Here is a 24,602-nt window from a genome sequence, read left to right as displayed (position 1 = left end):
CCACGTGAGCCACCAGGGCTTCTGGAACCACCACGCCACCAGGGCACAGTAGGAATCTGTCACCTCTCCCAGGCCAGCTCTGAAGAGGACACGTGGGATGTGCTCTGCTGAGGCTTTCACCAGTCTGGGCCATTGGTCCTTCTCTTGTCTGGTTTCTGTTAACAGCCCTTAGCCCTACTGTAAGGTCTGTCCTCCCTACCTGATCCAGCAGACCCTGATGCTACTCCTTTCCCTTTCCCAGTCCAGTCTCTGCTCCAGAAAGTTCCTTTCACTAGTCTGGTCCTTTTCTCCTCCATCTTCTGGTTCCTCAGCCAACATCTGTCCTTCCAGTCATGCTCTGTTCCTTCCCAGCTCTACTGTTCCTTGCCAGACCATGGTTGTTCACACCCACCTCCTCCTTCCTTGGCTGCTTTCTCCAGCCTCTTTCACCATCTAGTCCTGTCTCCAGCACCTCAGCTCCTTGTCTCCTGTCTTGCTTAGACTGGGTCCCACCCCCGGCCTCCCACTCAGTGCTCACAGTGCGTGCCATCATTCCCACACCCACCCAGCATCCTTTCGTGTCTCCTCCACCCAGTCTCCCCCCCCTTAATGATAGCTTAAAGCTGTTGAAACTCCACAACACACAGGTCTCCCTCTGCAGCGCCTGGCCCCAGTACCTGGATGAATATTCCTGAAGTGAGTAACAAACAAATCAAGTCTTAGCACTCCTGAGGTAGAATGATGCCCAGAGAGGAAGACTGGAGGTCTCCAGACTGGAAAAGAGACGGCTAAAGGGGTGGGATAGGGTATATGGTTACAAAATCATGCTTGGCTCAGAGAGAACAAATAAGAAACACAATTGGAGAAATATGGTATCAAACGAACCTGGCAGGTGGCAGGATCAAAGCAACTGAAGGAGGTGGTTCATCACTGGAGCAGGGTTGTGAAAAGTATCAAAGTTTTAAACCCACAACCAAGCAAATGTATAGAATAAAACCCCAATGAGGGCAAGTCAAGACAGAGACTTCATAAAGTCCTGAGCTGGAGGTGGCCTGAAGAGGGAGAGGTGCTGGGGTGCATCACTCCACCTGCCACATTCTTACACTCATCTTCAGACATGCTTTCCTTACCCCCTCAGAAACAGCAACACCATGGGCTTCTTGGTCTTAGGTCTGGCCAGAGGTGGCCTGTGTGCAGAGATATATACGTGCCATATCTCCTCTGTGTGTGCATATGTATATAATTATAGAATCATAGCACAGTTTGGGTTGGAAGGGACCTTTAAAGGCCATCTAGTCCAACCCCCCTGCCATGGGCAGGGACCCCTTCCACCAGACCAGGTTGCTCCAAGTCCTGTCCAGCCTGGCCTTGAACACTGCCAGGGATTCTAACCTCTTTGGGCAGCTTGTGCCAGTGTTTCACCACCCTCATCATAAAAAATTTCTTCCTAATATGCAGTCTGAATTTACCTTTTTTTAGCTTAAAACCATTTCCCCTTGTCCTATCGCTACAGGTCCTACTAAAGTTTGTCCTCACCTTACTTATACATATATATATATATGTGTCATATCTCCTCTGTGTGTGTACATCTATATCTATATCTATAGCTGTATCTATATCTATATCTATCTATGTTTTATTTCTCCTGTAGATCGGGAGCTGGGAATACCGGCCCCTCCAGACCAGAGCTGATGGTGCTCCTGGGTTCAGACATACATTAGACCTCCGGCCTTTGCTGGGTCTGGAGGGGTCCGAGTGGTGACAGTCTTCGTGGTATCATGTGATGCTCAAGACAAGAAGTCTGGCGCTGACAGTAGAAAATCAAATAGCTGGTCCCAGGTCAGGGGGGCTGAGGAGCCTGTTTTAAACTCAGCTTTTCAGCATCCTCCCTGGATTTTGGCCGAGGCCCAAAAGGGCAGCATGGAGACTCTTTATGTGTTAAGGAAGCAAATCCAGCCTTTCCCACTGAAGCTGCGGAAGAAAACCACAAAAGCAGTGTTTTGTTTCTCAAAACAAGATAATAGGGTGGGGGTGGCAGTGAAGAAGGATTTTTGGTGCCCCGGCTGGTCAGGGGGCAGTGGGACCTGACATCCCTTGGTACCTGATGCTGCCTTGTTCCCTGGGATGCCAGAAGGGAGCAGCAGGATCGTGACTCAGCCCCCACGTGAGCAGGTTTCCTTCCTGCACCGCCAGCCCGGGTTTCTGATGTTTTGTTTGCCGTGAAGCTCTGGGGGCCAAGCAGGAGCTCCTGGAAATCAAAGAGAAGGAACAACATCTTTGGCTGGCCGAGGCGGGGTGCATCCCGGCTGGCCGGGGCGGGGGGAGCATTTGGGGTGTTGAGGGAGGAAAGGTGGGAGAGCTGGCAGGAGGGCACGGGGTAGGTCTCCAGAATGAGCCTTCTTAACCCCCAATTCCCCCTGCAGGCAACAATGCTCCTTGGATGCCCTTCAGCTGCCAGTGGAAAACCTTGTGGCTCCGAGCAGGAGGAAGGGAAGGGGCTTCCCCCTTTCCCTGTTCTTCTCAGGTTGTCCTCCAGTCCTCTCTCTCTGACCCCCTGGGTGGGAAACAGGACCCCCAGCAGTCCCTCTTGTATTGACACAGGAGTAAACAGGGGTGGGGAGACAGCTCAGCTCTCATTAACCACCCCGCACAGGAGACTGCCAGATTTTCTCTGTTATCAGACTTCTCCCTATGGATGCCAAAGACAAAACTCTCAGTCAGAAGTTGCTCAATGCTAGCAAAAAAATCATCCGTAAACTCTCTGGTCGTGCCCAGATTCAGCTGTTTGGCCCTGAGGCTCCCAGCTTGGTCTGCCACACCCAAACCAGGTGGCCACATCCAAACCTTCCCTGGGGACATCCTCGCCACCCTCACCCCAGGGCAGAGGACTTGTTGGCCTGGGCACTGCTCTGCTGGGGACTGAGGTAATTTCAGTGTGGATGGTAGCAATTGAGGGTTGGGTATCTTCCCTGCCCTGGTTGCTTGATCAGTGTGAGCCTAGTGCAGGTCTTTGCATGTCCCTTCCAGTGTCCAGAGATGACACTGAACAGGTATCAGCCTTCAGGCAGTGTAGAGGTTTTGGAGGAGCCTTGTGGATGGTCCTGGGTGGCAGGAGCACACAAAGTGCATTCTGAAGAGGAGGGTCCAGCCAGCACTGGATTTTACTTATTTCTTGCGAAAAGATAGAGAAGATCCCCAACTGTCTCATTCCCTTCATACCCACTGCACAACCACTCCCTCCTCCCCAGCCAGCTGGGTGCTGTCAGACCCAGGACTTCCACCATCCTTCCTCTTTCAACACCTCTGTCTCCCCAGATGACAGAGGTGGGCCAGAGCTAACACTGGACCTTCAGCCACGGAGGCTGGTGTGGGTGATCTTAGCTCCTGCCTTGAAGGGGCTCTTCTGAGCAAGTCCTTACTGAAGGCTGGATCTCCTCCAGGTGGGCACCAGAGGTGACATGCTGGATTCAAGCCACGTGGGTTGCCGCTAAGGTGACTTTGGATTGATGCTGAGCCTGAGCTCACAAGGTCCAGCCTCACTATACAGCCCCAGGCTCTTCTCCCTAGCTCCCCGCTGCCTCTGTCTTGGCACGCTCCCACCCCAACCCCGGTGGGAGGGAAAGACCCCGCAGCCTCGAGGGCCAAGCCCTTCTCCCCCATCAGCCACCTCCATTCCCTCGCCACTCTTTTCCTATTCCCAGCATTTACCTCCCGCACGTAGCCCTGGGGGAGCCGGAGGATTGTACACAGAGGGAGAAGTTATTTTTCCTTGACATAAACATCCAGGCCTTCCCTCGGCCCCTTCGCTTGAAACGTGGAGGTAGGACCTGGACTCATAACATCCGGCAGGAGGGGTTGGCCTTATCTGCCAGGAAACACTCAGCTCCGGATACATCCTCCCCTGCTCCCGGCACCCCAAGCAGCTCCCATTGGCAGTGCCGGGCAGGAAACCACTCAGCAGCTTGTCTCATTCCCTCCTCTGGAGGGATGGGAGGGAGGGCCTGATCCTGTCCTCCCTGCGTGGCTCCCCATGGGGTGCGGCGGGGTTCGGTGGGATGGGGGCAAAGAGAGGTGGAGGGGGAAGGTGTTTACTCATGAGCAGAACGGGGTTTGGGGAAAACCACTGGGGTTGAAGGGGGAAAAAAGGGAGTTGGAGGTATTGAGAGTCTCCCCTAGGCTCTGCCACTGGTCTGCAGGATGACCTCGGTCGCATCTCCTCACCCCCTTCTCTGCCTCTACTACCCACCCCACCCCGCTTCTGCTTTGAGAGCGATGGAGGGGAAAAATAAAATCATCTCTGAGCTAATTTAGTAGCAGCAGCCAGAGCCCTCACATGGGGTAGAGACCCCTTGTGCCAAGGGCAGCGCCAGCACTTGGTCCTCTTCAAGCTCTTGGTAAGAGGCAGTTCATGTCCCAGGACTGGACAGAAAGAGGATGGGAGGGAAGGAAGGATTATCTCTGTTTTACAAACAGGGAAACTGAGGCACAGAGCAGCCATGCAGCTGCTTGTCATGCGGGTCTACCCCTGCCCAGTGGCACTGGCACAAGCAAACATGGCCAGTGGAGTGAGGATGGAGAGGAGCCACCACCTGCTCAAGGGATGCAAAGGAAATCGGCCATCCCGGGAGGGCCAGGGCATGACAAACACCACAGCTCCCAGCCAGCCTGAATCCCAGCCCCATCCGGGAAGGTGACCTCATCCCTGCTCCCAGTGCCCAGCACCGTGACCTGCACAGCCACAGAGCCAAGGGCTGGCCAGGGCCACCGGATGCTGGGGGCAGAGGACTCACACCCTGGTCACCTCATGGCAAGGAGACACCCTTGCGCGACCTGATACCCCTGAGCAGGAGCCGAAATGCGGTGTGAGTCCATTTTATCCCTTCCTGCAGCTCTGATTTGATTTTCCTGCTGGTTCCCAGCCCATCACAGCCTGGAGAAAGCAGCCACAAACCACAAGGCTTTTCGGCATGCACAGAGGCAGCTTTCGGCTCACGGGTTTGGGATGGGGAGGGAGGAGAAACATGCCCAGGACTGATGCAGAATGAGTCCTGTCTGCAGTAGAGACCCCCACAACATCCATAAACCACCATGGCCATCAGCCCTCGGTGGGGATGTCTGTTTTCCAAGCAAAAAAAGGCTCCCTCCCACCTCTGTCAGCCACTTACTGTCTGGCTGGTCCTTGCAGCAGTGCCCTGCATCCCAAAAACATACCGCAGGGCAGGGGGCAACCCGCAGCATTACATTTTCCATCCCACTGGGGAAGGGGTGGATGCCTCAGCTCCCGAATTTCATCTGTGCTGCTGGTGCCCTGGGAGGTGGAAGCCGGCTGCTCCTGGCGCTGGCCATGTGCCCGGATCCGGCCGTCGAGCCCTGGCTCCCAGGGAGCCGCACCTCGCCTTGGCTGCAGCTCCCAGTGCCCTCGGGGGCCCCGGCTCCCGGTTGGGACCTGTAGCTGTTCCTGACGTGCTCTGGGGACACGGTCCCACCTTCTCCTCATGCGGCTCCAGGTTGAGCAAGTGGGGACAGGCTCAGCTTGTGGGAGTCTCCGTGCATCCCAGCCCAGCAAGCTCTTTGGATGCACAGAGACCCCCCTTTTCCCAGAGAAACCGACTCCGGCCGCTGCCATGCGCACTGCCGGGGGCTCGTGGTGTGGGCTTTGCCTCTGCCAACCCTGAATGTGACAATGCCTGTGAGAAGGGCAGCAGGGAGAAGGCTTGCAGGGTGTCGCAGTTGATCCCGTTGCTGCTTGGGGCATGGGAATAAGGAGCAGGACAGGTGGTGGCCACCAGTGTCCCAGAGGGAAAGTGCCACGGGGTGTGTGTGAATGCAACAGGCATGATCAGGCAATCAGGCAATGATCAGGCATCCTGGCGGCAACACCAGGAGCAGATCCTGTTGTGGGGCCGGGATGGCTGAGGTCTCTGCCTCCTCCCCAAGGAAGTTTAAAAACTCATTACACTGCTCTCAGCTGCCCCTGCAGCAGACCTGGTGTAAAGGGACATTTGCAGGGTGCCTGGGGCTGGGTGCCCCCCTAACACCCCAGGTGAGGGCCCTTCTAGCGGCAGCCTGTTTGGCACAAAGCAGCCCCCTGGATTTGCTGGTCCAAAGGCAGGTCCAGGTTTAGTCACGTGCACCCAGGCCACCCCTCCTGTGAACAATTTTTAACGTGCTGCTGGGGGGCTGTGAGCAATCCCTCCGGCCTGGAGCACCACAGGGGTGGCTGAGCAGATCAGGAGGTGGGGGGAGCAGGGCTTCTCCAGCCCTGTTCCTGCTCCTGGCATGGTCCCGTGTGAGTCAATGCTGCTGGGCAAAGAGGCCAGACAGGCTCAGGGCACCTCCCTCCATCCAGCCTTCATCAGCCTGATTCATAAATCCTCTTGGAAGAGCAGCGCTGCCCCAGCCAGGCTGCTGCACCAGCCATCTTGGCGCTGCACCAAGCATCATGCCTTTGTGCTGGTGCAAGGGCCACCACAGTCCGCGGTGCCAACAGGACACCTAAAGGTATCCATTTTGTTCCCCCTAAAAGGGAAACCAGCCGCACATGTGGGCAAGGGTGCGTTTGGATGCTTCGGTGGTGGGCAAAGGAAGAGGTGGCATGCGTGATGGGAAGACTGTCCCTAGTGAGGCCACACATTGGGGATGGAGAAGGACCATAAGCACAGGACAGGGACATGTTGTACTTCCCCAAATATTCATGCAGCCTCCCACCTTCTGGGGCCATAAGCTCCCTGAGTCAGAGATAAGCCATGGGAGGAAAGCCAGCGCAGTTGGGCTGGGTTGGGTTGGGTTGTGTTGAGTCACCTTTGGAGACCCCTTCCAGCCACACACAGGTGGGCACCACAAAGTGCATTAGGAACCTTGCTCTTCCACTTCTTGGGGCAAAGCAAGAGGACACCACCTGGGAGGACACTGCTTTGGGAGGTCTGCATAGCTTAACCTCAAGGACCACAGGCTAATTTAACATCTGGCAAGACCAGACTGTGATGTTTGTCCACAGACCACAAGACCAACTAAGCTTTTCTCTACTAGTGGTACCTTAAGGCCACCACTCAACATGCACCTACAAGAGCACCCTTGACACAACTCTCCAAATCTGACCCACGCTCCACTTCTCAGGCCTCACTGCTTTGACCTGCATTTGCACGAGGACCTTCACTGTGACCCTCACACTGTGGAGCATCTTAAATGGTGCATCAGCAGAAACCATGAAAGACAGCCTTTGATGTGAACAAAAAGCACGCTCCAGGCACTGGCACTCGTTCTGCAAAAAAGCAACATCATCTGCATTCACCAACACACCAAAGACAAAGCTCTGCCTTAACTTCACTGCAGTAGCTGCGCAGGACCTGGCGTTAAAAGGCCACACTAACGAGACGGCAAAAGCAGGCTCAAGGCCATCAAAGTGACTTGCTGCCCCTGAGACACACCACGAAAAGTGAAGGTAAGCGTACATCATGCCTTGAGTCAGTTTGTTAGAAAGTAACCCACAATTTGTAAAGATAACCACAGATCTTTTTTATTTAAAAAAAATGGAAGTAGAAAAGTTTGGCTGAAAATACCAACAAAACAAAAAATTAAAAAAATAGCACTCGCACAGGAAATGTTTCTGTTTTGAAAACTTTGTCAATAGCTACAGCAATTTAAATCATAAAACAATCATTGTATAAAAACATATTTATTTAAATTAAATATTTTATGCAAACTCATATCTACACTCATTCAAAATGCATAGAGTCACACAAAAAAGATGGAATGTATTAGCTTAAAAACCTGTGAAGTGGTGGGGGTTTTGAAGTATTATTGGCAATTATTATTAATACATGTTTGGGACTGAAACCAGAAGATCATAGCCACGCTACTAACTAATCATTACCAAGTGCCATACAGTAAACACTAAGATTAATCATGTCATATAACTGATTTAAAATAAAGCTTCATCTTTATGAAAAGGAAGAGAACTCGAGCAATACAAAATCCAAGGGGAGGAATAATGGAAGGAATAAATCAATGTACAGCTTTATTACAAGCAATAATACGCCGGAGCTACAAGAGGCATTGGGCACTGCGGCTCAAAATGCGAAGCATTCGCCTTCAAAGGATGTTTGATTAGAAAAAAAATGTGTCTGCTACTTCATCACCTCTTCACTCAAACACTCATCCCAGGACCTGTTCCCAGCCTGCTGGGGGGGGCAGCTCACCCCATCCCCGCTTTCGAAGCGCTTTTGCTGGGAGGCCAAGGGGAAGCCATGGGGGGTGAATGCCGGCCGTATCCTGCCTTTCCAAGCCCTGATCTTTCCTCCAGAATGGCACAGGCTGAAAGCCCTCGGGGCTGGCTTCCCCCCTGCAGCATCCCCCGGCAGGTGGTGTCCCATCCCCTCTGGGATCTCCTGAGGGATGAAGCCCCCAAGTCCTGGTCCGGGGGCAGGGGGACAGGGTGGGAGTGGGGTTTAACCCCCACCGGTGTGGTCGGGCAGGTCGGGGTGGCTGCAGCAAGGCTGACAGTGGGAGCCGAGAGCGGCTTGCAGACTGCGTGCCCTTTTACCAAAATATTTCCTTTTCCTCCCATCCCTGCCTTTTCCCCTGCCAGGGGCTTTTGCCCCTGCTGGGACTTCAGTCCTGCCGTCTGCGGGGTGCTGCCAACCTGCTGACTCCAAAGCAGAGCTGGAGGTGCCCCAAAACGGGGGGGCAGCCTTCCCACACTTCCAGGAGCATCTATTCTTTGGAAGAGGGACTTGGCCAAAGGGCTTTGCCATTGGGAAATGCCCCCCGGCTCCATTTGGAGCAGGGCACCCAAGGCTTTGCACCGGTGGTGAGCTGACGACCGAAATCCTTTACCTACACCTCCGAGGAGACTCCATGGCCCTTGCGGTGTGGACTTGGTCACCCTGAGGGGCAGTGAGCGATGTCCTTGGGGAGCAACGCCTCTTAATACTGTGTCGGGTCCTTCCTCGGCCGGTCCAGGCGGCCCTGGCTGGGCTTCTAGGAGACGCTGTAGTTATTGTAGTAGGTGGCGGTGGCATCGGCGAGGACGGAGATGAGGCTGGTCTCAGAGGCGTGGGAGCTGCCAGATGCCGGGACGTGTCCGTTGACCAAGACCCCGCCATGGGGGTCACCATGGCCGGGGTTGTTGAGATACTGGTCAAACTCATTGCGGTCCATCTCCCCCAGGAGCTCGGCTTGGCTCAGCTGGTCCAAGGTGTCAAAGCTGTGGTGGTCAGGTGGCGGGGAAAGCTGGCCCAGGTGGGCATGGAGGCTAGGGGGGTGCAGGGACGGGAAGGCGGGTGTGTAGTAGCTGGGAGGAGGAGGAGGAGGAAGGGGAGGGCAACTGGAGGCTGGGGGGATCATGCAGGTGGCCGGCTGTGGCATGGGGCTGAGAGGGTGGTGGCTGCATGGGAGGGAGCTGCCTGCGTACTCCGGGGAGTAGGTGGCACCGGCAAGGTGGGAGCGGTGATGCTCCTCGGGGCAGGGCGAGGAGAAGAAGCTCTGCTCGGGATCTATGGCGTCCAGTGGAGACATCTCCGGGGGAGTGGGCAGCCCGTAGGGGTAGGTGTCCATGCTGGTGCTGCTGCCACTGCCCGGGGCCTCCCGGTACCCCCGGACGGCTGGCAGCCCCGGGCAAGGCGGGTACTCACCCGGCCCCTCTTTCTCCCCTCCGGCCTGGCTGCAGGTCCGCTTCTCTGGCACCACGTTTTGGTCCCGTGTCAGGCTGCCCAGCAAAAACCCGGGGTCCACCCGCTTGCAGATCCGTTTGACCTGCTTCTTCCGCCGGGGCCGGTATTTGTAGTTTGGGTAATCTTGCATGTGCTTCACCCGCAGCCGCTCAGCCTCCTCCACGTAGGGACGCTTCTGCGAGAGGCTCAGAGCCTTCCAGGACTTGCCTGAAACAGAGAAAAAACTACCCTTAGCACCCGCGGCGGCTGTATCGGGGCGGGGGGAGTGGGGGCTGCCCGCCAGAGCTTGGCCGCACACAGCCCAAGGGCAAGGCAGGGGCTGCCGCGATCCCACCCGAGCTGGCACACGGCGGGCACAGCCTGCACAGCCCGCGGGAGGACGAGATGGCAGCAGTGGTGGGGTGAAGAAGGGGAGGATCAAAGCCACTGTAGGTCCTCCAACTCCCCCATCCCCAGCCTGCAAGTAGGGTGGGCTCAGGGTTAGCCGAGCCCCTCTGCAAATAAATCGGGGCAAATAAAGCTTCCCCAGCTGCCCGGCCTGATCTTGCAACGCCTCTCCGGGATGCGGAGCCCGGCTGCTGAGCGGGGACGGCCAAGGCCATGCCTGGCTGAGCTGAGGTCAGGACGTGGCGTCCCTGGATGCGTCCCAGCCTGTGCCCTGCCAGCACTCGCACCGGGGCTTACGGAGACCTGGGTGCTGTGACCTCGCTGCTCCCTGTTTGAGCTACACAAAATGTGCCGAAGACACAGGACAGAGAAGCACCACCAGGGCAGGGGAGGTTGTATCCCACGGTGAGGCTACCCCAGGCTATTCCTCAGGGGAGGGGGAGAAATGAGGATACAGATCAAAGCATTTGATGCCTTCCCATGGCCAAAGAGACAGCAGAAATAACACTAATAAGCTGGGATGCTGCATGGCAAAGCAGCGAGGAGAAAACCCAAACCACCAAAGAAAACACCACAAAACTGTCCAGGCAAACACAAACTTTGGGTAAGTGGCTGGCCAGCAAAGCTGTGTTGCAATTCAGGCAGCTCTTTCTCAGGCTGTCTGGGCTGGCTATTTCTGTTTGCCTTCTTGGTTTCACATAAAAAATGGGGAATGGGAGAAGGGGGAATTAGTGGATGGGGAGTGGGAAACAAATGTATACTCAAAATGGGGCTTAATTTTTAATACCCCAAAAGAAACAGCAGGAACACACACCCCCCTCAGCCATGCAATACTGTGGTGGGCTAATGAGTCTGGGGAAAAAGTGGGAGAGTAAAAGGCAGCCCAGAAAAATCTGGGGGGCCCTCCTTGCACAGTACGCAGGCAGCCCCGGCACTGGCAGCACAAGGAGTTGGGACCCCAGCAGGGTTTGTACCCACCGGGTGGCAGGGTGTGCACATGGGTGCCTGCTCCCTGGGTGCGGAATGCCATCCAAGCTGTGCACCCCACAAGGCAGACCTGGTGGATGTTGCCCCAGGGTGCCGGACCCAGACAGGTTTAGCACCCCACAGTGTGCCCATGTGGGTACATGGGTGCCCACCCACTGTGTGCCAGACCCGCCTGTATCCCAAGGGGTGGCCCGGAGGATGCACGCACCCCAGGGTGCCTTGGCGAGACCCAGGCGTGCACCCTGTGGAGCGGCAGGGAGGGTGCACGGTCCCCATCTGGGCAGGGTTTGCACCCTGGGGATGACCGATGGGTGCCCACCCTGGGGCACAGGATCCCGACAGGCTCTGCACCGATGGGTGCCCACCCTGGGGCACTGAATCAGGACAGGCTCTGCACTGCCAGGTGCCCACCCTGGGGCACTGAATCAGGACAGGCTCTGCGCCAATAGGTGCCCACCCTGGGGCACTGAATCTGGACAGGCTCTGCGCCAATAGGTGCCCACCCTGGGGCACTGAATCTGGACAGGTTTGCACCCTGGGGGTGGCCCATGGGTGCCCACCCCGGGGCACTGAATCAGGACAGGCTCTGCACTGCCAGGTGCCCACCCTGGGGCACTGAATCTGGACAGGTTTGCACCCTGGGGATGGCCCATGGGTGCCCACCCCGGGGCAATGAATCAGGACAGGCTCTGCACCGATGGGTGCCCACCCTGGGGCACTGAATCTGGACAGGCTTGCACCCTGTGAACGGCCGATGGGTGCCCACCCTGGGGCATGGGATCCAGACAGGCTCTGCACCGATAGGTGCCCACCCCGGGGCAATGAATCAGGACAGGCTCTGCACCGATGGGTGCCCACTCCGGGGCACCGACCCCGGCCAGGCTCTGCACCCCGTGGCCAGCCGTGTGGGCGGCCGGACCCTCACCCCGGCAGCCGCGCCCCCAGACCCCGCACCGCCCGCTCCTCACCGAGCATCTTGCTGAGCTCCGCGTTGTGCAGGTCGGGGTTCTGCACGGCCAGCCGCTTCCTCTCGTCCTTCGCCCACACCATGAAGGCGTTCATGGGCCGGCGGATGCGGCTCTCGGAGCCCTTCTCTGCGGGCGGGCAGCGCGGGGGCGGCCCCGGCGGCAGCCCCTCGGCCCCCTCCAGCCGCTCGGGCCAGCGGTAGGTGCTGAGCAGCGCAGCCATGGCCCGGCCCGGCCCCCGCCCCCGCCGCGCTGCCCTCGGGGTCCCGGCGCAGTCCCAGCCTCCCGCCCGGCCTCCCCCGTATTTATCAGCTCCTTGGAAAGAGCCTCCTCCAATGGCACCGAAGGCACCGGCTGCTCCTCCTCGTTCGCAAACTCCGGAGCCCCGGCCAGGATAGCGCGGGGAGAAAAGTTCTGCCCCCCACCCGCGAGACCGGCACCCCCCTCCTCCTGCTTCCCGCCCCCCTCCTCTTTTATTATTATTATTATTTTGTCTTATTTTGCCGCTGAAGGGGAGTGACATGGAGCTGGAAACAGCCCTGCCACCCCCCAACAGCCCAGCTGCCCCCCCCCCCCCCCCCCCCCCCCCCCGGCTACCGAGAGCCCCTAAATCCTCGAGGTTGCGGGAAACGCAAAGGGCACTGAAATCTTTTTTGGGTGGCCTGGAAAGAAAAGGGAAAATGGCCCCAAAAGGAAGGTCCCCACAGGGGTGCAAAAGCCTCCACCCCCCGCCCCCACCCCCCGGCTTTGGCAAGCTGCAGCGCGCCTGTGTGCGAGGGGGAATCGAGGCAGGGTCCTGCGGGCGGGTGCCCCTTTCACCCCGCGCCTTCTGCGTTAACCACTGGTCCCAGCTGTGCTGTGCCACCCCATGTGGGTTTTCACTCAGTTTCCCCAAATTCCCAGATCCTCTCGTACGGGAGAGAAACCAGGACATGGTGAACCTGCTTGTCCAGCCTGGCTGGGCTCCTGGGCGAGCTTTGCAGGGGCCACCCGGGGCAGGGATGGGGCTGTGCACAGCCTGGAGAAGTGCAACAGCCCCAGTAGGTCTCCACTGCCGATCCTTGGGACACTGGGAGACGAGGGGCTGGTCGGACGCTTTGCTGTCTTTTTCTCGCTGCTGCATTTTATGGAGCGCTGCCCCATCCTGCAACCCACTGCAGCCCAGCCGGGATGGAAGCATCACTGTCATGCAAGGGGATTTCCCACTAAGCCCAGTTTGGTGCTCAGGAGGGCAGGAAAATCACCCCCAAGAAGCGTTCCCCCCTGCTAGGATGAAGGATCTCCAATGATGGGACTGAAAATCCCCAGGCAGCTGCCCTTGCCCAGCTTATCCCTGCAACCTGCCCAGAGGAATATATTTAGTCGCTCGATTCCTTTATGATTCTGACCCCCTGACATGGGCTGCAGGGCTGCAACGGCTCCGCTTTGACTGATTGTGGATTTCCTCTCGGCGCTGCCAGAAAACTGGCGGGACAGGGTGGGAGGTGGGAAGGTGTTTCCTCGGGCTGGCCGCTGCCCCTCTCACCCCCAAACTGGGAGGGGGGGAAATCCCAGCGCGGATCCCAAGCCGGGTGTTTGTGCAGGTAGGCAGCGATTCACCACGTGTCAGGGTGTTGCTATTGACTTGTCAGATTACAAGTGACGAGAGAGTGGAGCAGTGTGTCAATGTAAGCTATGCGGGTTCAGGATACACCCGGGGTTCCTGGTGTCTCCACTTCTGGTTTCTCCTGGGTTACGATGATTTGGGGGTCCGGAGAGGTGGCAGCTGCCAACTTTGCTGGCAGCAGAAGCAGCAAGTGCCCTTTTTGAGTTTTTCCGCAGCACCGAATTAAACTCCTGCGGAAGCAACAACATTTTCCAAAGGAACTGATTAAATCTATTAAGCTATTTACAAGTGGGCTCGATCAGAGCTGCCGTTATCTGGGAATACAACAGGAAGGCAACTTCTTTTAAATCTAAAAGGCGCAGGATATTTCCTGGTCTCAGGTCAGATTTATAAACCCTTTACACACACACGCAGGCCCACACATAGCAACTGCCTTTCATCTGTGTTTTGGAGCCGGGCATGCTCCCGGGGACAGCCCGTGCTGCCCGTTCCCTCCAAAAGTCCCATCTCACACCCTGGAGTGCCGGGATGGGGCAGGGAGAGAGGATGCCGACCCCTCCATCCTGCCCTGAACAGGCCTCCTGGGTGCCTCTCGCAGGAGAGGGTTGGCAGCAAGGGGTTGGGAAGGAACCCCCTGACATCCTTGGTTTGTGATTTCCCTTTAATAGGGGCTGAAGCGCACTGAAAAAAGGGACTGCCCGAAGTTGCAAGGTTTTATTTTGAATATGGCATTACATCGCCGAGAGTTATTTTTTAACCCTCAGGATGCACAAGGCCTGGATATCATCATCATCATCAAAATACCGCCTCTATACTGCAGGCCCTGGAGGCCAGAACATCTTGGTAGTTGTGGTAGAATATCCACTACAATGTAGAGATCCCCTCCAGGGAGAAGCAAAGGGACAGATGAGTCCCACTCAAGTCGTTTTCCACGGCATGTGGTAACGCCTCCATCCCACACCGCATTCCCAAGGTGCAGTTTGCAGGATGGGAGGAAAGGTCCAGGGAGGGCTGGGGCGGGGGGTAAAGCTCTGCGCAGGGACTGGACCCATGTCCACCTCATGCCTCTGCTCTCCCAGCAGTCACTGCCTCTTCCTGATCCTTCCTATTCCCTCTGCATCCTGGGGGTAACATCTTGGATCTGCCCCAGGAACCGCAGGGGGTGAACCTACCTGGCTTTTCACACACACACACACACACGCACACATACACCCCGCCCTGAGACATGTGCTGTACAAATACTGCAAAATATTTCTTGTTTGGATTTTCTCCCATGCTAGAAGACAGCACCTTCCTAAGGGCCCCCATGCTGCATTTTGAGTGCAAACAATAATAATAAACTTTTTTTTTTTCCTCCTCCTCCTCCTCCTCTCCTTTAGCACCTGGCATTCTGATTGCATTAGTAAGATGGGTTTCATTCTGCACCCTACTTAAAATGCTGGTTAAACCTGTCCTGTAGGAAGCTCTGCATTACATAAAGACAGCTGGGGCCATGTGAAAATGCCACCTTTTAATTGTGACCGTATCAGGGCAATCAGCAGCAGTCTGGAAAAACTCCTCTTTACTTTTTATGCTTACCTTCCCGCTTCTGGTGCCACTGCTTACCTGTATCTGGGGCACAGGAAGAAGCAGAGCTCTCACAGGGCTTTGAGAGCAGGGAAATCACAGCTAAAAGCTACGAGCTAAAATAGACTGAGCAGACAAAGGGTGGAAGAAAGCTTTGTTCTCCCCATTTTCACGGATAGGGAACAGTGGCAGCAGCTCCCCTGGGTCAAGCAGAAAACCCATGACTGAGCCCAGCTTTCGCACCATATAGGTAAAACCATCCCCACTCTTTAAAAATATCCCTTTTTGGCGTGGATCCGACATCTGGCATTTTACTCGGCTTGCAAACGGCAGGTCTATTTTCACCGAAACCTCCCCCCCGTCCCCCCTTTGGAGACATTAAAATGTGTGAGAAAGTGCAAATCCTAAATTAGCTCAATATTCACATGTTCCTTAATTATTGATGAAACTCTCGTCTCCCAAGGGTAGTTTTTGCAGAGACAGCTGGGGGTTCCCAGCAGAAGAGCCGTCTTTCAGCGGTGCGGCTCCCAGCTGCTTCACCACTGAGACAGAAGAACCAACCCTGCCCACCACCCGTCCTCCCTGGGTCTACCACGTTTTCCCCAGGGACTGCTACTAGGACCATTTATTTGCTAGGAGGAGAAACCAGAGCTTTCCCCTTATACAGCCTGCAGCAAAAAAAATGTAGACCAAAAAAAACAAACAAAAAAATTTTTCAGCATGCGCAGAGTCACAGTGCCAAATATTTCTGATCTGTTTTTAAAGTGCAGCTTTGTTAGAAAAAAATTGTATTTTAGTCCCTTTAAGTTAAAAGGGACTAGCAGAATTTCCCTTTTACACTTTAAAATTTATAAAAATGGATTAAGACAAGAAAAACAAATAATCTGAGTGACTCAGGAGTAGAACTTCAGTTCTGCCTTGCTGCGAAATAGACCTTCAATTTGACTTCGGAAAAATCTTCCCACTTCTGCTACCACAAAAGTTTGTATTTTTACCCTATTCATCAGTCCCACATCAACAGAAGCAGAAGTTTGCTCAGCCCTGCATGGGATACGGACAGAGACAACAGCCTTGGTTATCACCCAAGTACTCTGAGCTCTGACCCTTCCTGGAGGTTCCTTGGCCACCAGCGCCGTTAGAGATGAGGTTTATAACCCTTCACACAGCAAACCTCAGCCTGCCCATGCACCAGGAGGAATTAAGCGAAGGACTGCTTCAGGTGCTAGCAGTCTTCACACTGTCTGAGGACACAGTTATGAACCTTTTTTTTTTTTAAGATGAGCACGGTGCTGTGCAATGTTTCCAATAGACTTTGTGTGGTTTTCCTCTCTTCTCGGAGCTTCCTTCCTCCTCTTAGTGCTGGCAGGTTTGGAGGTTTCGTGACATAAATTGCGCCTTTTGAAGGTGGATGCTTCAAGAACTTCAATCTTGTGTGTTTGAACAGGAGAAAATTGGCTAATTACATCGGTGCATTCAGCTAATTTTCTTCCTCGAGAGCCGACTATCTGAAAGAAGTCAGCACCAGAACTGCCCTTTGCTTAAAAGAAAATTGCATTAACTGAGCACGACGCCGAACTGTCCCCAAATACATTTCTTAAATTTCACAAAGCAGCTGCAGTGCAGAGACCATCTAATGGGCTGAAATTCACACAGAGGTAAAGACAGGCAGTTCTGAAATCTTAATAGGTTGTCTTGAAACTTGTACTTAACAGTGTCATGCTTTAAATTAACCCCAGTTATTACTACTTCTGCTTTACACTGGTTGTGTGTAAAGCACTAGAGCTAGTACATCTTGGAAAGGAATTCAAGGAACGGCGCCTGTTCCACACGTCTGGTTTGTCATGCAGCGTGCACCAGTGCCATCTCCCCTCCTTGGCTCTACAGGAGGCTCTGCCGAGTTGGACACAGCAAGATCAAAACACCTGAAGCCCATTCAGCTCACACAGACTTTGTCCCGATGCTCCTACACGACTACTTTTCCATGGCCTCTACTCTCCAGGATACAGATTTGTGCTTGCAGGTATTTACAAGCACAGAAGTCAGCGTATACATTGCTGTTCACAACACCGCAATTGCAAATCATGTAGCTTGGCATGTAGCAGCCTTTGCACCGACAGTTAATTTCAAGGCTCAAAGGGAAGAACACCGTACCTGCGAAGAATGGAAGTAACTCACAGGAAACCCATCATCTGCGTAAGGCTCCCAATGTGAAAAGGAACATTTTATTCTATGTCACTGGTGACCTGGGATTACTAAAACCAAAAAGATTTTAATATCTGCGCAGTGTGTGCCTCAGTCTCATTTTGGAAGCGAAAGCAGAGCGGTGACTCTCGTTTTGCTTCGATTCTAGGTAATTTCAGGTGGAGGTAGGTAATTTTGTGCTGCAGTGTGTGAGTACAATGGACAAACATGTAACAGAGGACCTTGCTGTTCAAAAGTCTTTTCACAGAAATGAAACCAAGGAATTTCTTTGTGCTTACATTCTGCCAGTTTCACCATCTGGGTAATGACATAATTCTTTTTCTTATGCTTTCTAAAAAAGACCTTCTTGCCAAACCAGAGTTTGGTTAAAAACGAACTCACAACATCCTATAAAAAATAATTAAAAATTTATTACTTTGAAACATGTTCCTGTTGTTTCAATTCACTAGACAGTATCTGGTAAGAAGAGCTTGTTGTTGAGTAACGCAGAGCTGGCTGACCACTAACACACACAGAGCAGAGCAGCTAAATTTATTGCTTGTTTCAAATACTAGTCTATTATTTTTTCCCCCTACAACCCATATTCTGCACATGCTGTTTCTCTTTGAGCTCGAGGCACATTAAAATCACACATTTCCTGGGATAAAGTGAAATTCCCACTTCTTGTACAAATAGATAATCTTCTATTTGTAGCCGATATTTCAATCTGAGCCAGATTTAACTCTTAGGTAGACTGTACTTAACTGCAGTAACACCATAAATTTAAAATTTTTTTCATGGTTTCATTCTTTCTATAACACTGGAATGTGGCCAAACACTCATAGGAATTAGCACATAGAAACTCATGGAGGATTAATACAGACAACACACAAGCCCAGCAGTATTTGGAGAAGGAAACATTATTCCTTGACTAGCACCTTTTTAACTTGAAATCCCAGAGAGACCGTAAAGTTTAGCTGCTTAAGAGTTAAAAAGAATACCTTTGAAAACAATCAGGCTTTTGGCTTCCACTAACAAACAAAAATCCAACTTGTGGTGAGCAAGAAATGAGAAGGGCTGCTTTGCAGGGGACCCACAAAACATAGCATGCTTCAATGTAGCATGAAAAATTATTTTGCTGTCTTCTTCCATTGAGAAGATTATTTTTTTTCACTTCAGGGATGGACCTTACTCGCAACTTCATAGCAACCTCATCGTATTAAGTGGCTTTTCATTTAAGGAAGCCAGGGAACAAGCCCAGCCATAGCAGCATCACAATGACTAATACTTTTGTAGCACTGAAAACGGAAATGCTACAAGGGTTAAAAACTGCTGGCATGGTAGCCTGAAACACAGAGAAAGGCATCTTGTTCTCCTTTATAATAAGTAAAACTACAGTAATTTTGCTGCAATGAATGAGCATGTCCTGAGGGCAAGAAAGGTGCATTGCAAACCAAGATATCTTAAAAAGGCAGAGTTCAGCTGCAACTAAAACTTCTGAAGCCATGCGGATTGTGTGCTGCAGATGAAGTCTCTTCCACTGGACAATAAAGGCAGCTTAAGGCAATTTTTTCATATTACCATCTGCATCTTGACTATGTTTTTCAAACCACATTAAGGAACTCAACGGAGCTAAGACAATAAAAGAAAAAGTACTCATTTTATTTAGCAGAGCAGGCCAATGGGATGTTTTAGATTTACACTGATGAAACACAGCCAGCCCCAAAGTTGAATGAACAGCTAATGGATTTGAATGCTGGTCACCTACTCTGGATTAGGCCACTCTGGATTAACTTGCCGGCTCTCAGGGTTGTGCCATCAGTTTCCTGTGGCCACAGCAGTATCAGAACTGGACTCCAGGACAGCGAATGCTTCTTCCCATTCCACCACTTTACTTCCCAGCTCTTCTGACAGTTCTTAGCTAAATAAGATTAACATGTCAAAATTCATGCTCAGCGTTTAAGACCTCATACGAAATTGCTTACGGTAGTGCTGGGTTCCAGCATTATTTATTTCCAGGCTTACAATCAGAAACAAGTTCTAATTTGATTATACATTTAAACTGAAAGTTTTCAAAGTTTAAGTGCAATACGAATACATCTGACCAGCTACGCTTTTTAAAACCTATTTGGTCTCCTAATTTCAGAAGAACACCTTGCTCTATCCAAGACAACTTCTGGAATGCCAGATGTATCACTGAAGGCGCCCTGAATGCTGCCTGGGAACCACAGATTCGGATATGGTTAACAAAGGCACAGCTCCTTTAGCTTTGTTGCAAAGTTGGTTTGACAATAGTTAACAACTGGCTAAGAAACAAAGGGAGATGTTTTTATTTCATTCTTTAGTACTGACACTGAGGTGTAAACCTTTAATTAGAGTAAGTATTTTGGGAAGAAACAACATTCATTCTGTATGTCAAAGGAGATCCATGAAAAAATTAGGCACTAGTTTGCAAAAGTCAGTGAAAAAGTACAGACAGCTTTGCAAAATCCCTCCTGTTCCCAGAAGCAGAGCTGGGCTATCACAGTGGAAACAACAGTGTCTGTAAAAATAAAGGTAGTAGTAGGATGACTCTTCCCCCCCAGATTGAGAAAAACACAGTCAGTGTGAAGCAGCAGATAGAAATTCACTGCCTTTCACAGTCTTGAGCACAGTGGTTACAACCAGGCCTGGTTTTTGCTTGCTGTTATTGGACTTGAATGGAGTTGCCCCAGAACGAATCCAGGCTGCAGGCAGCACAGGGTCTGCTGTGTTAAACCACAGCACTTGCAAAGCCGCTACGGTGAACCACCTGCCACACTGGAAGAGGCAAAGCCTCACTGGGTTTTTATCAAGTCTTGCTTTGCAGACACGCAAGCCTTGGCCCGACGCATGGGTATCTTTTTAACATGGCACTGTAGCTCATGCTGGCCTGTCACCGTGTTCTCCCTTGGAAAAGATGTATTTAAACACGGCCTGTGGTTTCAGTTGGAGGGAGAGCAGTGAGCTCAAGACTGGAGTACAACGTGGGGTCTGGCTGGTGTGTTTACACAGACTTCTCTAATGTGCTCAAGTTCAAATCACCTCAGAGTCTCAGCTTGACTCTTAAATGGTTAAATGTGCTTGTAGTGCTTCTTTTTCTTTCTCTGCGCTCCTTTGATACACTCATCTGTCTCTTCTGTTTGCTTTTTGTGTTTCTTCTTATGGCGTTTCTTTTGCTTTGCCTCGCAGTCCTTTATGCCGAGATCTTCCCCATCAGATACTCCCGCATAAATTTCTCCATTGCCCATATTTTCATCACAACTGATGTTTTCCCCTTTGAGCTGCACTTTATGTTTCCTTTTCTTTTTCCCTGAGTGACATTCATTTAACGGATCACCCAGTTCCTTTTCATTCAAGCTACCCATCTTAGGTTGTTTCACTTCTGGCTTCTCGCAGTGCTCTGTACTCTCTGCCTCATCTCTCTTCTGCTTCTTCTTTTTCTTTTTGACTTTGGTTTTCAGTTCTTCCGAAGGCTCCAAAGCTTTGTCAGCTACTGAGCAGGAATTGTCTCCCTTTATTTCTGTTTCATTCTGGGATCCCTTCAGTTTTGCCATGCGCTTGGCAAAATACTCCTGTACGGTGAGAACGCTCTTCACGGTATTGTAGCCGTCTGCAGGCTCAGATAGCCAGCGGCTTCTCTGCTTCTCTTCCTGAAACTCAGGATTGGTAATATCCTCCTGCAGGTGAACAAAGAGGAGCAGGAGTTAAGAGTCAGAAATAATGGCTTTAAACATAAAGTAATTTTTTTTGCACACCAATTAGAAAAAATATTAAAAAACAATATGGTGCTTGAAAATTAACTGTGAAATCGGGCAGAAGTGAGAAACAGCTCTTACTGCAAAAGGTAGCGTAGGTTAAGGGAGAAGAGGTGGCAGTGCAGAAGGCAGCAAGAGAGCACAGAACAAGACAATTCTCTGTCGGCTTGAGTTTCTTGCTGTTTACCTACTCCTGTGCAACTCATGCAGATTACATATAATGCTATCACACTGAGTGTATTACACTCACTTTGCAAAGGCGCATGTCTCTGCAAGATATAAAACAACATGAAAAATAACACAGTACAATCTATTAGCCTGTGGCATAAAGGAAATCCCATGCCTGGAATACCTCTACAGCAAAGTGCAAGAACTTATGATATACGGAGCAATTCAGCACTGATGCATCTCTTCCATCTTATCTGATCTTTAGAAATGTTTGTTTCATAGCTGGTTTACTGTCATTGTGTCCTAGATGATGTTATTTAAACATGCTCCATTTGATCATACTTTATCAGATGGCAAAACCAACATCACAGGTTAGATCTTACAAGGCTTCTGCATAAACAAAATAAATAGCTGCTGAACTCCAGTTGCAGGTGAGTATCTATAAAAAGAGACTGGTATCTAGAAAGTAGATATAAAACAAAAAGCAAAGTATAGGAAGGGAGCTAGACGTTATGTATAGCATGAAGAGAACCGACTCTGAAAAACCAACAAATGTAACAAGACGAAAATAAGTAACTTGTTAAATTATCTATGACTTCCAGAATAAACAGGGCAAAAAGGCAGCTGAAATTCAGAGTTGTTTACATGGATACTGAAGCACTCAGAAATAACCCTTTGTGGCATATCCTTTTGCTTGGCAAAAGTCACAAAAACCTCTTGGAAATGTCCCAAATTTTGCATTGTTTGGTTGGTTTCTTTAAAAGCCTTGTATGAACTGCAGGTAAGCAAGCACACTCGCCTCGATGGGAAAAGCTGAGCAGGTAAGACTTGTGTAGAATCCTTACCAACATCTGGCCTACAACACGCTTCTTGAACGAGAGGTAATCCACAGCTATTACAGTCAGATGTGGTGAGTGTGACAGAGATACTTCACTATTTTTCCATTCATAAATGCACAGATAGGTAAGAGCATCCACTCTACACGTGCATCTTGTAAGTGAACCGAGGTGACTATAAAATGCAACCAAATCAGAGCAGCAATATTTCACACCCACTTTCACCGGTGTAAACTGATACACAGGGTCAAGGCCAGCAGAAAAATGGGAGACATAAAACCACTTATCTCAACGCTTTATAGTTATTGCATGATGGTGTAGATAAGTGATCTGGCTCTCTTCAGGGCATCATTAAACTTGCTAGCTGAAGTGGGGTTTATTAGGGTTTGTGTGTAAGGTTTTGCAGGTCTGACTCCTTATGCATCCACAACCTTTACTCGCGTGAGTAGGAATGCAAAAATGTTATGTCATTAATGATGCATCACGAGTGGCGATGTCCTCATACATCTGCTTTCAAGAAAGCTGTTCCAGTGGAACGCAAGTAACGCTACACTTGAGATTCCAGTGATGTTTCTGTGGACACTTATAAAAATCCGGTACTTTTCCTGTAGGAATACCTTGCAGTGTACCTTCAGGTAAGTTTATGAAGTAACTGAAACATGTGACTTCTGGCAAAGAAGTCTGCATAGAGATGTTGAACATGGCGGGGGAGGGGAAAGCATGTATCTACTACACAAATCTATACATATAGGTTACATTTGAAAGGGGAGCCACAGTAGATGTTTGACAAGAGAGAATCCACAGAATAAATGGACGGAGCTACGTTTGTAGTCGCTCTCTTTTTAGTAAGATACACCTCCCAGCTGAAGAAGCAGCGTTAGTGTGGATCAAAAATAGATGCCCTGCTAAAGCAAACAGGTCACTTTCTTCTTCCTTCTACCCACAGCAGGATTTTGACACCTTGTATTGCAAAATGACAAACAGCCTCCCAGGTTTTCTGCCACAGATGCCAGCCAGAACAGTTTCCCTCTCCACCCTAATATGTAAAATGTACTTGCGACCAGAACACAATTATCCCCTGGCCAACCAGGAAAGGATTTTCTCATTCCCTTGGTGACTTCAAGTCCTGACAACTTAATTACTGTAATTGAAGGCAAATATTACTTGAACTCTACATGTTTCTTTTATAAAATACATTAGGCATAAAAAAAATGTTCCTTTGGTTAAGTTGAGGAGTTCAGAAGGTATGCCTGATCCCAGAAAATAACCTTGCTCAGAAACTCCTTTATTGATAAGAATTTTAATAACCATGGGCCACTGAACACAGAACTAACAGGGCATGGAGACAAGCAAAGAGGTGCCAACCCTAGAAAACCTCTCAGTTTAGGAAAAGCTTATGTGAAACCATAAATCACTTGGAAGGGCTGCTAAATGCCAGAAGTGTTCGCCCTCCCATGATGTACCTGTCGTAGTAGCCATGGGAACACCGCTGAACTCCAGACATGGGCTTTCTCTAACCTCTCGCATAGCAGGCTCGCAGTTCATACAATTCCTCCCCTGCTCGCCCCAACACATGCACAGAAAAGTTCCAAACAAAAATAAGATATACGTACTTGAATGTGTATCGTGTGGCCCCAGCTTCCGAAAAGTAATCTATTACACAAAATAAAAGACTGGAAGAACCACTCCTGCTCCAAAGAACTGATGATCATGTAAACGGAAAAGAGCAACCGTGCTCTTAACAGGTGGGAGGCCTGAAGATCGGGCTTTGAAGAGATGTTTGTCCACACTGTGAGTTTCAAAACTGCCAACAAAATTGGGCTGAGAAGATGAACTTCATAAGAGCTGGGAATAACAGCCTCTAGGGAATTGGTAGGACGGTCCCAAGCAAGAGAAAAGGACTGCCTGAAACATGGTGTTAAATGTGGAATGATTCAGAGGAAAACAATAGAAAAAGTCAAGGAGAGGCTGGGAAGGGCACAGGAAAAGATGAAGGTCAATCATAGCCAGAAGTCCCCTGTAAATATCATCTGTTTATGTAATTAGTTAAATGTATGGAAAATAATTTGTAGTACATAAAGCACTCCAAGTACTAGCAGGCTGGGCTTTTTTCTGCCTGCTTTCTTCGCTTGAAACACACAATGCTGATTTAATCATTAAACTTGTACAGTGAAACCCTGGTTCCCTTGATTCCTGCATGATCAGGATTGCATCTCTAAGGCATGACACTCTCAGAGCACCTTTCAGCCATGGCTATTAGTGAAGAAAAAGATAGACGTTACGGTCAATTACATAAAGAATTCACACTGCTTTGTGAAAACAGTTTGGCAGCAGTCGAAGCTGAAAGAGGAAAGTATTTAGACACCTCATGAAATCAAATGAGTTTGAAACCCAAGTATCTTTGAGATGTAACACCTTAGGTTGAAGAATTAAAATCCAAAAGGAAAACCAGCATCTGTATGTTACTCTGGGAGGAAAAG

The 24,602-nt window shown here is 51.0% G+C and overlaps 2 protein-coding genes and 1 long non-coding RNA gene across 4 annotated transcripts in view; all 3 read right to left on the bottom strand.

The window, feature by feature from the left end:
- Positions 1-461: 461 nt before the first annotated feature.
- LOC130151975 (uncharacterized) lies at positions 462-3,805 on the bottom strand. Its single transcript, XR_008822829.1, has 3 exons — positions 3,688-3,805; positions 2,081-2,227; positions 462-1,950 (listed from the first exon to the last, which is right to left on the bottom strand). It is a non-coding gene; the product is annotated as an uncharacterized LOC130151975 (long non-coding RNA).
- Positions 3,806-7,635: 3,830 nt separating this feature from the next.
- Positions 7,636-12,255, bottom strand: SOX7 (SRY-box transcription factor 7). The gene is made up of 2 exons (XM_056344623.1): positions 11,993-12,255; positions 7,636-9,857 (listed from the first exon to the last, which is right to left on the bottom strand). The coding sequence occupies exons 1-2, from the start codon at positions 12,210-12,212 to the stop codon at positions 8,959-8,961; spliced, it is 1,119 nt and encodes a 372-aa protein (XP_056200598.1). The 5' UTR covers positions 12,213-12,255; the 3' UTR covers positions 7,636-8,958.
- Positions 12,256-19,649: 7,394 nt separating this feature from the next.
- Positions 19,650-24,602, bottom strand: part of PINX1 (PIN2 (TERF1) interacting telomerase inhibitor 1) — a 60,262-nt gene continuing 55,309 nt past the window's right edge. For both annotated transcript variants that reach the window (XM_056343808.1, XM_056343807.1), the window contains one exon: positions 19,650-21,040. In XM_056343808.1, the coding sequence (XP_056199783.1) occupies positions 20,435-21,040 (606 nt within the window). In that variant the 3' untranslated portion in view covers positions 19,650-20,434. The remainder of the gene's footprint in view (positions 21,041-24,602) is intronic.

Source organism: Falco biarmicus, chromosome 6 (genome assembly GCF_023638135.1).
Source record: "Falco biarmicus isolate bFalBia1 chromosome 6, bFalBia1.pri, whole genome shotgun sequence".
NCBI lineage: Eukaryota > Metazoa > Chordata > Aves > Falconiformes > Falconidae > Falco > Falco biarmicus.
The sequence above is the reverse complement of the archived record's forward strand: the minus strand, read 5'-3'. Positions and strand labels throughout refer to the sequence as shown.